Consider the following 13,683-nt stretch of genomic DNA (forward strand, 5'->3'; position numbering starts at 1 on the left):
AAAAATTAAACAATGCCACCAAAAATCACAACAAACAAAAGCCTTGTGGGACAAATCCCATAGCAAGATGAAGACAGAGGAAAACTCAAACTAAAAATGGCAAATCAGAGCATCAAAAGACCACAAGATAAAAATTAAAATATCTAATTTTTGTGGATTAGAGACCCAGAAGGAAAAGGAAGTGTGCACAGTAGGAGATGTTTTTTCCCCACATTTTTTTATTAGATATTTTCTTCATTTACATTTCAAATGCTATCCCAAAAGTCCCCTATACCCTCCCCATGCCCCCCAAAAAACAGTAGCAGCAGACTTTCCAACTGTAAAGACAGACAGACATCTGTGGATTCCAAAGCTCTGCAAATTCCAACTGGTAGACAGGAAGGGATCCTTGACAAGACCCACGGTGAAGCCATCTTAGGCAAAGTGAAGCTGAAGCTGATGAAAAGATCAGAAAGACTAAAAATTATTGTGGTGGGTGAGACAAGAAAGGAAGGAGTAGAGACAGGTAAACAGCTACTTTTCTATCAAAGTCAGGGAGCCAAGCGTCTGATTTCAGCATAACAAGTTTAGTCAGCTGCTCTCGTGCAGAAGCACACATCATAAACACTTCTACATGTAAAGACCTGTATCACGGGGGCCGCATCCCCAGATCTTTTACAGCATAGGGTTTAGGGATCTGTGTGTCTAGTAAGCCAAGTAATGCTGAGGGCAGTGGTCTGGGACAAACCTGAAGAACCATTCTCTTTAAAGATAGCTCAGGCTTTGACATCCAAAAATCTGTTAAACTGGCCCATATATGAGACCTGTGTTCAATTTCCAGGTCTCTCACACAAGGAAGGCATCTGAAGAGTAGTCAGGTCAGTACAGGGGGCCTACAGGGAAGTCTTTGTATCATATACAGGTCCTTTGCCTTAGCTGGATCTATTTTCCTTTTCGATTCCACTAAAATTCCTTTTAATTTGTCACTGAACAACCCACAGCAGCCCTCCAGCAGATGAAAATTTTATCAAAGGCTCCTCAGCTCCACTCTGCAGACAATCACCTGTTCCCTCTTTCAGAGTACTTGAATAGATGCAAATATATTTTGGCACTCAAGCATATCACATTCAAATGCACCTAAGTGTGAATTTCCAAGATGCAGTTTCTGTAGCACTTCTAAAATGAGATGAATGTTCAATGGATCTGACAGACCAGCAAGAAGACCAAAGGTGTCCACTGATACAAATGTAAAAATTAATTACATCTAACAGTGACCAGTTTTAAGAATATATAGTATAGCAGAAAAATAATTCAAATAACAATATTTCCTGATTACAACATGCTTTATTATTGTGCCATTTCTTTCTTATTTATTTATTTAGATATTTTCTTTATATACATTTCAAATGCTATCCCAAAAGTTCCCTATACCCTCCCTCTGCCCTGCTCCGCTACCCGCTTCTTGGCCCTGGCATTCCCCTGTACTGGGGTATATACAGTTTGCAATACCAAGTGATGACCGACTAGAACATCTTCTGCTACATATGCAGCTAGAGATACGAGCTCTGGGGGTACTGGTTAGTTCATATTGTTGTTCCACCTATAGGGTTGCAGACCCCTTCAGCTCCTTGGGTGCTTTCTCTAGCTTCTCCATTGGGTGCCCTGTGTTTCATCTTATAGGTGGCTGTGAGCATCCACTTCTGTATTTGCCAGGCACTGTATTGTGCCATTTCTTATTAAACATATGGTGCCTGGGGTCAGAGGACTTAGGGGTTTAGACCAAGAAAAGCTGTGGTCTATGGATAAGACATCATGTTCACATTTGTAATTTCTTCTTTCCATTAATACACTTTATGGAGTTCACATAGGAGCCTGAGAGTCAGGAGACCGGAGCTCTGGGTACACATTAAGAGAAGAGTATGTTTAGATATGAAGATGAAGAGAAAGGTATCTTATATCATGTATTAGATAATACACAGTTCATGCTCACAGTTCTAGAAAATGCTCTTCATGTTAATGACAATACTAACTGATGAAAATCTTTCCTATTTGTGTGTGTGTGTGTGTGTGTGTGTCTGTGTTGAGGGGGCACACTAAAGGAGAAACAACAGTTTACTGACTCAAGTTGAAAAGAAGAAAAGGAGTAAACACTCCTGCCCCTAATGGTGACAACCTGCTAAATTTAAACAAATCTATTAGTTGGCATTCACATGTGTTAAGTGATTTAGATAAGAAAGCTGTAATTACTTCTTGTGCTTTTTTTAATGGCACAGCCTAGCACATCGCCAAATGAAAGTAATGTACCAATGAAGAGACAGCTGAATACCAAATTTCAGCACTAAGATGGGAACTGATGCTATTAAGGGAGGGTGCTGTGAGTGGCACAGGATAAGCCTGAGTGGAAGGCACGGAAGGTAATGTGGTCAGATGTCATGGGGATGTGGGCTGACACCCACCTGTGTTTTCTGTCCTAGATCCCTTTCATTCTAAATCAGGGAACTGTTACAAAACTATTTCTTTTGTTATGTCCTTCATGGATCCAACTGATAGTTTACATACGAGGCCAATTCTGGAACTAAGAAACAATGGCCGAGGAAGAATGGTAAATCAGAAACCACTACAGTAAGCCAGAGACTGAACTTCTGACCACATGTGTGGGAAACCAAAGTAGCCTGGACTTCATGGTCTTCAGGGATGTGGACAGAACCTATGCCTAGCTTGGAAAGCCACAAAGACTTAACAGCATATACAAGTCAAGGTTTGACAGAGCGGAAGCATGAATGATAATGAGGGATAATGAATGGTCTGCTATCATTTTCTTTTCAATGTTCTGTGCTAATACAGCAGCTGTCCAGCTATTCCAAGATCCGTCTCCAAGAAGCTTGATTGCCAAGAGTTAATTCAAAGCACTTGCCTTTGCAAAAATTACCTAAGCGGGATGTGCAGAAGTGCTCTATAGAACTGCTTTTAAAAAGCTGCCTCATGGGCAAAAGGCAAGACAGGATCTAGTACAAAAAATAATGTTGTATTTAGTCCTGGTCGCCATTTATTGTGATTTTAATGAAATCCATTCTTGGTTTAGCCTTAATATAGGCTTTTTAAAAGTCAAACCTATATTGAGCTAGCTTAAGATCTTCATACACAAATGCTGAGCCAGGCCTCCTTCCTCTCCGGCAGTGAGGATGATCTGGAAGGAGGAATGCTGAGTCCTCTACACTTCTTTTTACTTTTACTACACATATTCACACACCTCCAATTTATCACATCACATTGTGATTTAAAAACATGTTCCAGTTTTCATTTTAACAATCTTCAAATATCAAGCAAACCAAAGGAGAGAATTTTAATCCTTAATTATGAAAGACAGAAGCTGTTTTATCTTGGATAAGATTTATAGAATATACACTAATGAAAGAAAGGCATGGTTATAAAAAAAAGAGTTGTCACCTTGTTCCTATGATGTAATGTCTTGCTCTCAATGCCATCTAGCACTCCCTAGACTGACACTTGTTAATGGCATTTCTACTCTGTGCACGGCACTCTAATAGAAGCAGTTGAGCAGCTCAGCAGAATGCCAGAAGAACTCAAGCCCACCATATCTGAACATCATGGCACCATGATAATAATAAAAGAATTAAGGGCACTTCCCAGTATTGCAAGATATTTGATCTCACTGAGAACCCAAAGATTGTGTTGTTTACTGGAAAAACTGTTTCAAATTGTGGCGTGGCTCATCCTAAACACACCTTTAATCCCTTGGCTGGAACATAGACACACCCTTAGTACAGCCTTTAATCATGAACAGTGAAGATAAAGTTAATTTATAGAAGGAAGCACTCATGTTTGATAGTGAATTCTAATTGAGGGGCAGACAAAGTGACTAATTAGAGAAAGATCTGACAGAATGACTCAGAGATAGGTAAACCCAACTCGGCAGGAGAGAGGATGGAAGGAGAGGTGACTTAATATTGAGAGCAGTGCAGAGAGGAGGCAGTTCTACTGTTATAGAGTAACAGGTTGCAGAGAAAAAACACACTAGACACAGGTGAAGACAGAATGAACCAGCAAATGAAAAGGAGCCCAGAATATATGAACATACTGTGAAAGTTAGTATGAAGCCAAGCAGAGCAATTCAGTCACAGAGAGAAGACATTGAGTCAGTCAGCTTGGAGAGGAGTTTGAAGAAGAACAGCTGAGTCAAATCAGCCAGCCAGAGTTCAGAAAGAACAAAAAGAGTGAGATAATTCAGAAATAAGTCTGAATTAAGAGGCTGAAAATAAGGCCTATATAAGATTTTAGGGAGGCAGTAAGCTTCAAAGATGGCAATTATATGGTGCACGCCTTTAATCCCAGCACTTGGGAGACAGAGGCAGGCAGATTTCTGAGTTCGAAGCCAGCCTGGTCTACAAAGTGAGTTCCAGGACAGCCAGGGCTATACAGAAAAACCTGTTTATACACACACACACACACACACACACACACAAATACACACACACACTTTTACACTGCAGGGAAAGACAAGTCCTACAATCAGCCTCCAATGTCAATTTAGTTCTATGGTTCTCTTAGCAAAGCCACATTTGAGATAGACAAGAAGATCAAAAGCTTAGTTCTTAATCTGACCCAAACCAGGCATATTTTAAACTGAGCTATGCAGTTAGGTAGGGCAAGTAAATAGGCAAGTAAGCAAATATGTGTACGTGAGTAAGGAAATAAATAAATATCTCATGTAAGGCATCTATTAACATTTATTATTCAATCCACAAAAGAATTAGAGGCATAATTACAGCTATGTAAAAAATTTCTGAAAGCTCAATATACTAGCAAACCTCTCATGGGCAGCAGAGAGGAGAGCAGGCTCATGCAGAGTTAAATGTCAAGCTCTAGGCAGAGCTCACACTGAATAGTACTCTTAAGAACTGGGCAGTTCCCAGAAAGTACAAGGTGAGTTTAGAATATCTTGCTCGGAAAATAAGCCAATGTTTGCAATGTCAAGCCAAAAGACATAGAAGCCACCTTGAAGGAATTCACACTGGCCAAATCTGAGACAATTTGAACATCCAAAATAAATAATAGGCAAACAAAGCAGATACTAATTATGTTGCCAAACAACGTGACTTTCCTCAAGTAAACACATGACGATACAAACGGCAAGAAGAAAAAGCTTTTCCTTACACTAAAAATTCAATTGACAAATGCAAAAGAAATGATAAGAAAATTATCTTTTGCAACCAACAGAATAATAACTCAGCAAATTTTTAAAAAATAGTTTCTGAAACAGTGAATCAAGCTGTGACAATGGACATTGATAATCAGCGTAGCATCCCTACACATTTTTCTAAAACAAAGCCAGGGGAGAAGTAAATTCACAGAAGAAAAAGCATAGGCAGGTCCACCTTTACCAAGGAACCAAAGTGAGCACCCCCGGCAGTGGACAGATAGTAATCTGGGGTGGGATAGGAGCCTTTGCCTCGTGAGCACAATGTCAGACCTCAGCACTGCCTGCAAACAAAGAAGCTGCATGATATCAGCCTGGTCAATGAAAGAGACCAGAGAAATCCTACATTCAAGTAGAGGGACATGCTACAATATATTTGACATGCTCTTTTCAATGTTGTAAGAGTCCAAGAAAGAACAAGGATATAGTCCACACTGAAAAGCTAGAGATGTGGCCAACCATGCCATGCACACTCAATGCTAGACCTACAAGAGCCAGCAGCCAAACCTGCATGGGGTCTGAGGCTAACCATTAGTTTTCTAATTGAATAGCTGACTGAAGATGTTTGAAGAGTCTCATGGGTGGAGGGAATATACACCAATGTACTCAGAGAATACTGGACACTGTCATTAATCTGAACCCCAAATCTCTCCCAGAAGCCATGTGCTGAGTGCTATCTCCTGAGTTTGTGGCAGTCGGGACCTTTAAGAAGTAGAGTCTCCTAAAAGGTCTTCAGGGAGTTCTGGTGCACATCCCTCTTCCCTTTGTTTCCTGGCCATGAGGTAAAGAGTTTAGTTCACCACAGGCTCAAAGACAAGGGGCCAAACCTTCTTTTCTCTTAACAACTTAGTTTCAGAGAAAAAAGTAGGCTGGCATGTAATAGTTACTTTAACATGGCTCTATGATTAAGTTCTGCAAGAATTTTTATACCTTTTTTTACAATACTACAGCTATTTTGCATATAAATGTAACTATTTATTAGAAGGACATAAACATTATAAATAAAAGTATTAAAGGAAATCACTGTATTAAATTTTTACTTGTAAAAGGTACTCTTTAACTTTAAAAATCCTCTAATGGTTAATCATTGTAACAATTGTAAATATTCATAAAAATGTGATATTTAATTCAGCAGACAGTGGGCATTATAAAGGCTTTCCAGCAAGACAGGAGACATGATGAACAGTCTTTACCCTCAAGGTCCCTATTCTGTAAAACACACAGGTCTAGCTTGCTTTCTCCATATACACAAAGATCTCTGAAAAGCAGAACCAGATACCTTGATTTAGCTGCGTGGCATCCACAATCTGAACACCATTCACAGAGCATTGGGACCCTCTCAGGGGTATCAGAGTCACTGTTCCCCCGGCGTTCTCAAAGACACAGTGCTCACTCTCCAAGTCAAGGCCATGAAGGACTAGGAGAGAAAAACAAAGGAGAAAGTTAGGCCCCACTTTGGTGTATGCTATGATGATTCCCAACTACTCATTCCACTTTGAGCACACCTTTTATTTCCCATATAAGTGCTGTAATATATCTTTTAAGTATGAAAATTCTAATCTGTGAGTCTGTAATCTCAAGTGGCAGAGACAAAGGACCACTGATGGCCACCTCAAAGGATCTGACTATATGCCTGTAACAAAGCAAGCTCTGGCATGACAGCTTATTCTTTCCAAAGGACAACACAGTTGACTAACTTGTTTAACAGAGAATCTCTACTCAACACTGACAAACTTGCATCAGCCACAGGGAGACACAAAAATGAAAGTATCTGCAGGCTTACGACCCATGAGCACCTCTGCACTTACAGATAATGCTTGCCAGAAACAGAAAACAGAGGCATGGTATGGCCCCCAGGAGGTCCTAAAACAGTAGTTTTCAACCTGTGGGTTGTAACCCCTTTGGAAAACACAGATAATTACATTGCTATTCATAACAGTGGCAATATTAGTTATGAAGTAGCAACATAAATAATTTCATGGTTGGGGATTACCACAATGTGAGAAACAATGAAAGGTCACTGCATTAGGAAGGTTGAGCACCACTGTCCCAGGAGCTTGCAGAGGCTTCGCTGGGGTGCCCTCTGCCACAGCCTATGCAGACTCTGAGACCTCTGAAAGCAGCCAGTCACTGAGGGTTATCAGATTAGGTATGACCATCTTGTCAATAGCAGATGTGAATGCCTCTCGAACAAACCAGTTTCTTAGGAGGAGCTCTCACATTCTCTGCAGGACAGCAACAATGGATGTCTCTGGTCAGCGATCATTGCACTTACTAACTGCCCTCATTTATGGCTACCCCCATAGCCAAATGTGTAATTCAAACAAGGGGCTTGATGCCAAAAGAGACTCAGAAGTACTTGAGTCTGAAAGCTTCTGGAATTGTTTTTGGCTCTCCTCATTTCTAGTACTACTAAATGTACACAGAAACATTCGACAAGTGGCTCATTAGCATATACTTGATAGAAAGCAGGTTCCTCATCAGGAACATTAAACTTATCTTGAAATGGTGTAATTCTTTCCCCAATCTGTAATGTGCCCCTCTACACATAGACACCAACTCACACCACATTCTCCACCTACAGACCTGTCTAAGGGATGCTCAGAACACTGTGCAGGCTATCATCTGCTCAGGCTGACCTGCTGGTGATCTGTATGCCTTGTGAAGAATGTAGAACACCCAGAAGCCATGACTTCTAATGGGTCCCTGGCATGTGGTCTCATACTTTGCCATCACCTTCCTGTAGAGAACTCTCCATATTCTGCATTTTGAAGGACCTGGGATCCTTTATCAGTGTCTGCTGGCTGATTTCCATCAATCACAGTGGCAAATACAGAGTGACCGGTGGAGAGTGACTTACATAACTTTACTAGCAGGGTAGAGAATGTACATGAGGTAGCAGAAAGAAGTCATACTTTAATTTTGTTCACTCGATTAACCATCCTTGTTATTCAGCTGGGTTGTAGTCAAAATTATATACACATACTGAGCATTCAACACTTTCTCTTATATCAGCACCGATCAGGAAAAAGAAGACTATTCATTATCTACAGTTATGAAAACTGCTGACAGATCAGATAGTCTCACCAATATCTTGCTCTGTTGAAGCATCTTCTCTGCCGACGTAAGTCTGACCCTCCTGAGAAGGAAATTCAATAGTATTCGTTAGTGAGTGCAGGAGGCCAACCTGCTGCATCACTTCTCATCCTATCTTGATGCATCCATCCTGCTGTGCAACAGAATGAGCAAGGGCTCAGTGCACAAGGCCTCAGTGAGCTTAGGGTACTGAACACTCAGGTGACATCTTCTGTGGTCTGCTAAGTACCAGCACCACTGCAAAGGCAAAGTGCTCAGAAAGTGAAAGCTCTACAGTCAGATCCGGGCAGCCATTTCAAGGGTGACTCAGATCAGTGGACAAGGGCTTCCTTGTGTCCAAAGATGCATGACATGAAGCGGCCACAAAACTCAAGACAGCATAATGTCATTCTGAGTCACAGGGCACCAGAGAAAAGCTATTGAAATTGAGGTCACAGAGCAACACTTGGTAACTGACAAGGAACTCTGACCTCTAGAACAGTGAGAACTATACAGAATCAAGGCTGACTAAAAGGAAGGTACCATATAATAATAACCAGGAGGAACCAGCAAGTGTGCACATAGCAAATCCCAGTTCTGGGTTCTTGTTCCTTCCTCAGTTTTTCTACCTTTTTCCCCCCTTATCTTCCTTTTTATGATTCCACAGAAAAGAAGCCAAAACGGATGACTCATCATTTAACTTCAGAACTCTATATACACAGGAACTTCAGATACCACTGAATCTCAATGAACTGTAGAAAAATCCCCAAAGGCTCAAGGATTTGTTGTATATTCTTTCACTTAATAGTTGCACTCATGGCCACAAAGTATTATAATAACCCTTGCTAGAATCTAAGGGGAAATCTGGAAACAAAATGAGAATGTTCCACGTAATCAGTTTCTACCTTCAAGTGATACAAGATGATTCCAGTGCTCAGAAGATCATCATCAATGCCAATTAGGTGCGGCAGCTCCGAGTCCAGCACCACACCAATGCCCTCTTTCCTGAGGGCTAGAGTTTGCTCCTGAAATCAGGAGGAGAGAGAAGAAATAGATTATTTGGGGGAAAGACAACTTCATTCTAGGTGTCTTTAGATGTTTAGATTTTATTTACTACTTAAAAAAAACAACAACAACAGAAAGAAAAATGGACTTTAAAACCTGGCAGGCAGTAGGCAAAATGAACTTGGAACATATAAAATGTTCAACCTAAAATGAATTAAACTCTTAGCTTGATATATATAACCTTTTCAAAGTCAATCTCAAGGCCCATCTTCCTTAGCAAGGACTTTACAATCACCCTTTATAAAGTAACCTTTCTCGCTTCTTCAGATCATGTACTTTCTTAATAGCTAGAAGTCTCTTTAATTGCCAATCCTTCTCTCTGGTCACAGGAACATACTGAGCATGCTTTTGAGATAGCAGCTCCCTCACTTAGTTCTGCATCTCTGCATCAGAGATACCCTCTATACCCTGTATCAGCTTCCCACATACTGCACCACTAACAGTTCTTCCCACTCCATCCATGGGGCGGGCAGTTTAAACGGGAAACACCCACCACAGTCTTACCGTCAAATTTAAACATTTGATCCCCAGTTAGTGCCTCTGTTTTGGAAGGTTTGAGTAGTACAGCCTTGCTGGAGGAAGTATGTCACTGAGACCAGGCTCCTATCACTTCTAATTTGATCTCTTCTTCCTCCTTGCCATGGAAGGTGTGAGCTCTCAGCTTCCTGCCATCATGGAAGCCCTACGCTGTCTCACTATGATCGACTCTTACACCTCTGAATTGTAAGTCAAAGTAAACCCTTCCCTCTACAAGCTGTCTTGGTCATGGTGTTTTATCCAGCAACAGAAAAGTAACTACATGAACCACAACTCCCTCAGTCTAGCAGAGACCTGAGAGAGATACACCTACCCCAAACTTCCCTGCACTTCCCAAATTCCTCCCTGCCACTCTTTTGAAACCACTTTATGGAGGCTGTCAATCTTGGACTCTACTCACACTCTCTCCCTGAATAATAAGTCTCACCCTGACTTACCAGCCATTCACATATTGAGAACTTTTCAGTTAAAATTGATAGGACATACCTCCCTCTTAAATTTCATACATACTTATACCTGCCTAGCTCAGTATCTTTAGAGAAATAACAGATTGTTAGCTCAAACTTAACACATTAAAAAACAAACAAAAAGCCTTCAAACCTGTAGACTATCCACCCCATATTGGCAAACGCCAATCTCCCTTAATATTACTCAGAAAAAAACTGACGATAATGCATAACTCCTGTCTTTCTCTACATTCTATAGTGTTGAGTCTACCATCAAAATACACCCTAAGTCACTACTCAAACACTTGCACTATTTTAGCCAACCCTAAGTCATCATTACCTTTCACTCGCATTGCTCCGACAACCCAAACCATCACTTATATTCATACTTCAGTAGCCAGAGAGATTTCAGAGCAGCTAATGCTGCTCAGAGATTTTAAAGCCCTCTACTGTTGCCGAGTGACACACTAACGTCTATAATGCTTTACAAGTACAGCTGGGTCTCATCTGTTCCTACCCTACACTAATTTCTTGCCACTGCCTCCTGTGATTCCCAAACTTGCTGGCCAGCTCATCTGTAGGACTTCATCACTGATGGCACTTCTATTTTAGGAGCTACAGCATTATCTGCCATTGCTCTGGTGCCATTTAGTCTGGCAAACAACAAACTACCTAGCATGTCTAAGCCAAGATTCTGAACCTCTTAAGCAGTGTTAAGGCAAAACTCAAATACTGAACTCAAAGGAGTCCCTGATAAGTTCAGGGACAGGGCATGAAGAGTGCGGAGTTCCTAGGAACTTCCTTCGACATTTAGCTTTCAAATGCACACTTGGAGACTTGAAGTCACATAAGAGGATTATAGAATGAAGGGACCCAGAAACATGGGTATTAAAAAAAAGGACATATAAAAATCACCACTTGGAAGAAAGCAATTTAATTTAACAACCATTAAATAGATACGCAGAGAAATGACCAACACATAAGTTAAGATTCTAGAAAAAGAAATGAAGCATATCATTGTTCTTCAATTACTCCGCCTATCAACCAAGCTCTCATTCCACGGCTGGGAAGCTCAGGCTTTGAGGTCGGGAGATTCAGTAACCTTGATTTATGATGCCAAGGCTCTTGCAAATCATGGCTGAAATGAGCACTCTACACAGAACAAGCCCTATTTCTACCTCTTGAGTTGGTAGGATCTATGACTTTCCTTCTGATGATGGAATTTCAACCCAAGGAGATACATGATTTTTTTAAAGATATATTATAGAGGAGAATTTAATCACTAAGTTCCATCTATAAAATAATGTCCCACTGAAAAGTCTGGTCTCTGAAGCAGATGATAGTGTTGCACACAGGAATGAGGCACCAAGGGAATGAACTGGTTCTGCCATAGACAGGAAAAGGAAAAGGGAAGTGACTTCTAACTCCAGAGACATATATATTATCTTTTTACAAAAACCATGAATGTGAATCATATGGGGGTAGGGGAGAAAAGAGAAAAGAGAAAAGAGAAAAAAAGGGAAAAGGGGAAAGAGGGGAAAGAGGGGAAAGAGGGGAAAGAGGGGAAAGAGGGGAAAGAGGGGAAAGAGGGGAAAGAGGGGAAAGAGGGGAAAGAGGGGAAAGGGAAAAGGGAAAAAAGGGAAAAGGGAAGGGAAGGGGACTTTTAAAAAATCATAACAGCTCTGACTTAAACTAGAAAAATCATTTTGGATTACATCCAAGTTCACTGTAATGTTCTTTACAGAAAAACGAAATCACTTTTTTTCTTACTTATAGTAAGTTTTATAGACTTTGGAAGGTATTGGAAATTCACAACTTTGGAGCTGTTAGATCAAAAGCATTACTTGTTTCTACTCATTCTCTCTCTCTCTCTCTCTCTCTCTCTCTCTCTCTCTCACACACATACACACACACACACACACAAAGCCTGCACCCAGGAAAGTTTTCCAGGACTAAGAGTGGGGCAGATGAATTTTTGATTAATGCTGCCCTAAAGCTCCATGACATTCAAGCTGTATTCGACTACATGATATTATAAAAGTGTCACCTCATAAAACTGAAAATGAGGGTTTAAATCATTGCTCAAGTGAAAAAGTAATTTCAGACAAAAATATCTATCACATATAAAATATTTATTGAGTGGCATCTACTGTTATACATAATTTATGAAACATCTCTTGGATAAGACAGAATGCTTAACATAGTGGGGCTGGCTCCCTCCCATAACTCCTGGCACAATGGGCCTCAAAGAAAGAAGCAAAATATGTAGAGTTGCAGATAGCATACAAGGAAAAAAGCTTTCGGTCCATCGAGTGTAGTTGCATGAAAAGGGAACCTCAGAGTAATTAGACTTGTCAAAACAGCATCAGGTCATTTTAAACAATGTGTTTCTTATATTTACAAAAAAATAAAAAATAAAAACTCAGCTCAACACGTGTTGCCTCAACCTCTTGTCACCTATCCAGGTGAAATATTTACAATGTTAACTACCACATGTTCAGTGCTGAACATGAGACAGACACACCTCAGCCACATCCTGTGGACTTCAGGAATGAGGCAGAAAGTTAAAAGCAGGGTTTCCTAAATTCAGAGAATACTCCATGAGTATACTGTGTGCTTTGTAGGAGGAGCTTGTAGCCACCATCCAATATCACAGTGAAGAGGATTCAGCTTTTTAAATCGTGTCTTTATCCTTAGTTTCTCACACTGAGTCGTGTAAAATCCAACAATTTCCTTGAATAATTGAGTAAGGTAAAACTAATAGAAAGTTATACTGACTAGGAGTCTAAGTCAATGGCAGAGAAAACGCTTAGGAGGCATGAGCTCTTGGCTCACACAGAGTCTGCTAAGAGGAAATAGCCATGCCAGACTCACCTTAAATCATGCAGTGGCTACTGGTTATGTGGTACTGTAGGGAATGATTTTGAAGTGCCCCCCCCCCAAAAAAAAAAGAAAAATAAATGCCAGAATTTTTGGTCTTATATATTTTACCTACTAGTGACACTGTATAGCTCTGACTCATAGAAAGTACAGCTAACTTCTGCAACCCAGAGCACAAACATGACCAGATAGGAACATGAGGGGACCTATAGCACATACCTAATGTGGGTGGGAAGGGGAAAAAAAAAATCAGACGGTAAGACTTCTATAAAAATAAAAGCCTGAAGCAGAGATTATCTATCAATTTGAAAACTGCATACAATTTAATCTAGCAGATGGAAAAGAAATGGAAGTATTTGTTATCTTTCAACAAAATGCATCTTTATTCTAAGAAGTATTTAATAAAATATCCTGTTAAGTTGAGAAAAGGCATTATGGGACCAGTTGAGCTGGTTCATCTTCACTATTAACTTGACTAGATTT

General features: G+C 40.4%; 1 protein-coding gene across 8 annotated transcripts in view; it reads right to left on the reverse strand.

Moving 5' to 3' along the window:
• The window catches only part of Kif16b (kinesin family member 16B), a 283,270-nt gene that overhangs the window by 131,273 nt on the left and 138,314 nt on the right, over window positions 1-13,683 (reverse strand). For all 8 annotated transcript variants that reach the window (XM_006498819.4, XM_006498818.4, NM_001081133.2 and 5 more), the window contains exons 13-15: window positions 9,178-9,297; window positions 8,285-8,336; window positions 6,477-6,614 (exon numbers count right to left, since the gene is read on the reverse strand). In XM_006498819.4, the coding sequence (XP_006498882.1) occupies window positions 6,477-6,614; window positions 8,285-8,336; window positions 9,178-9,297 (310 nt within the window). The remainder of the gene's footprint in view (window positions 1-6,476; window positions 6,615-8,284; window positions 8,337-9,177; window positions 9,298-13,683) is intronic.

Source organism: Mus musculus, chromosome 2 (assembly GCF_000001635.26).
Source record: "Mus musculus strain C57BL/6J chromosome 2, GRCm38.p6 C57BL/6J".
Taxonomy (NCBI): domain Eukaryota; kingdom Metazoa; phylum Chordata; class Mammalia; order Rodentia; family Muridae; genus Mus; species Mus musculus.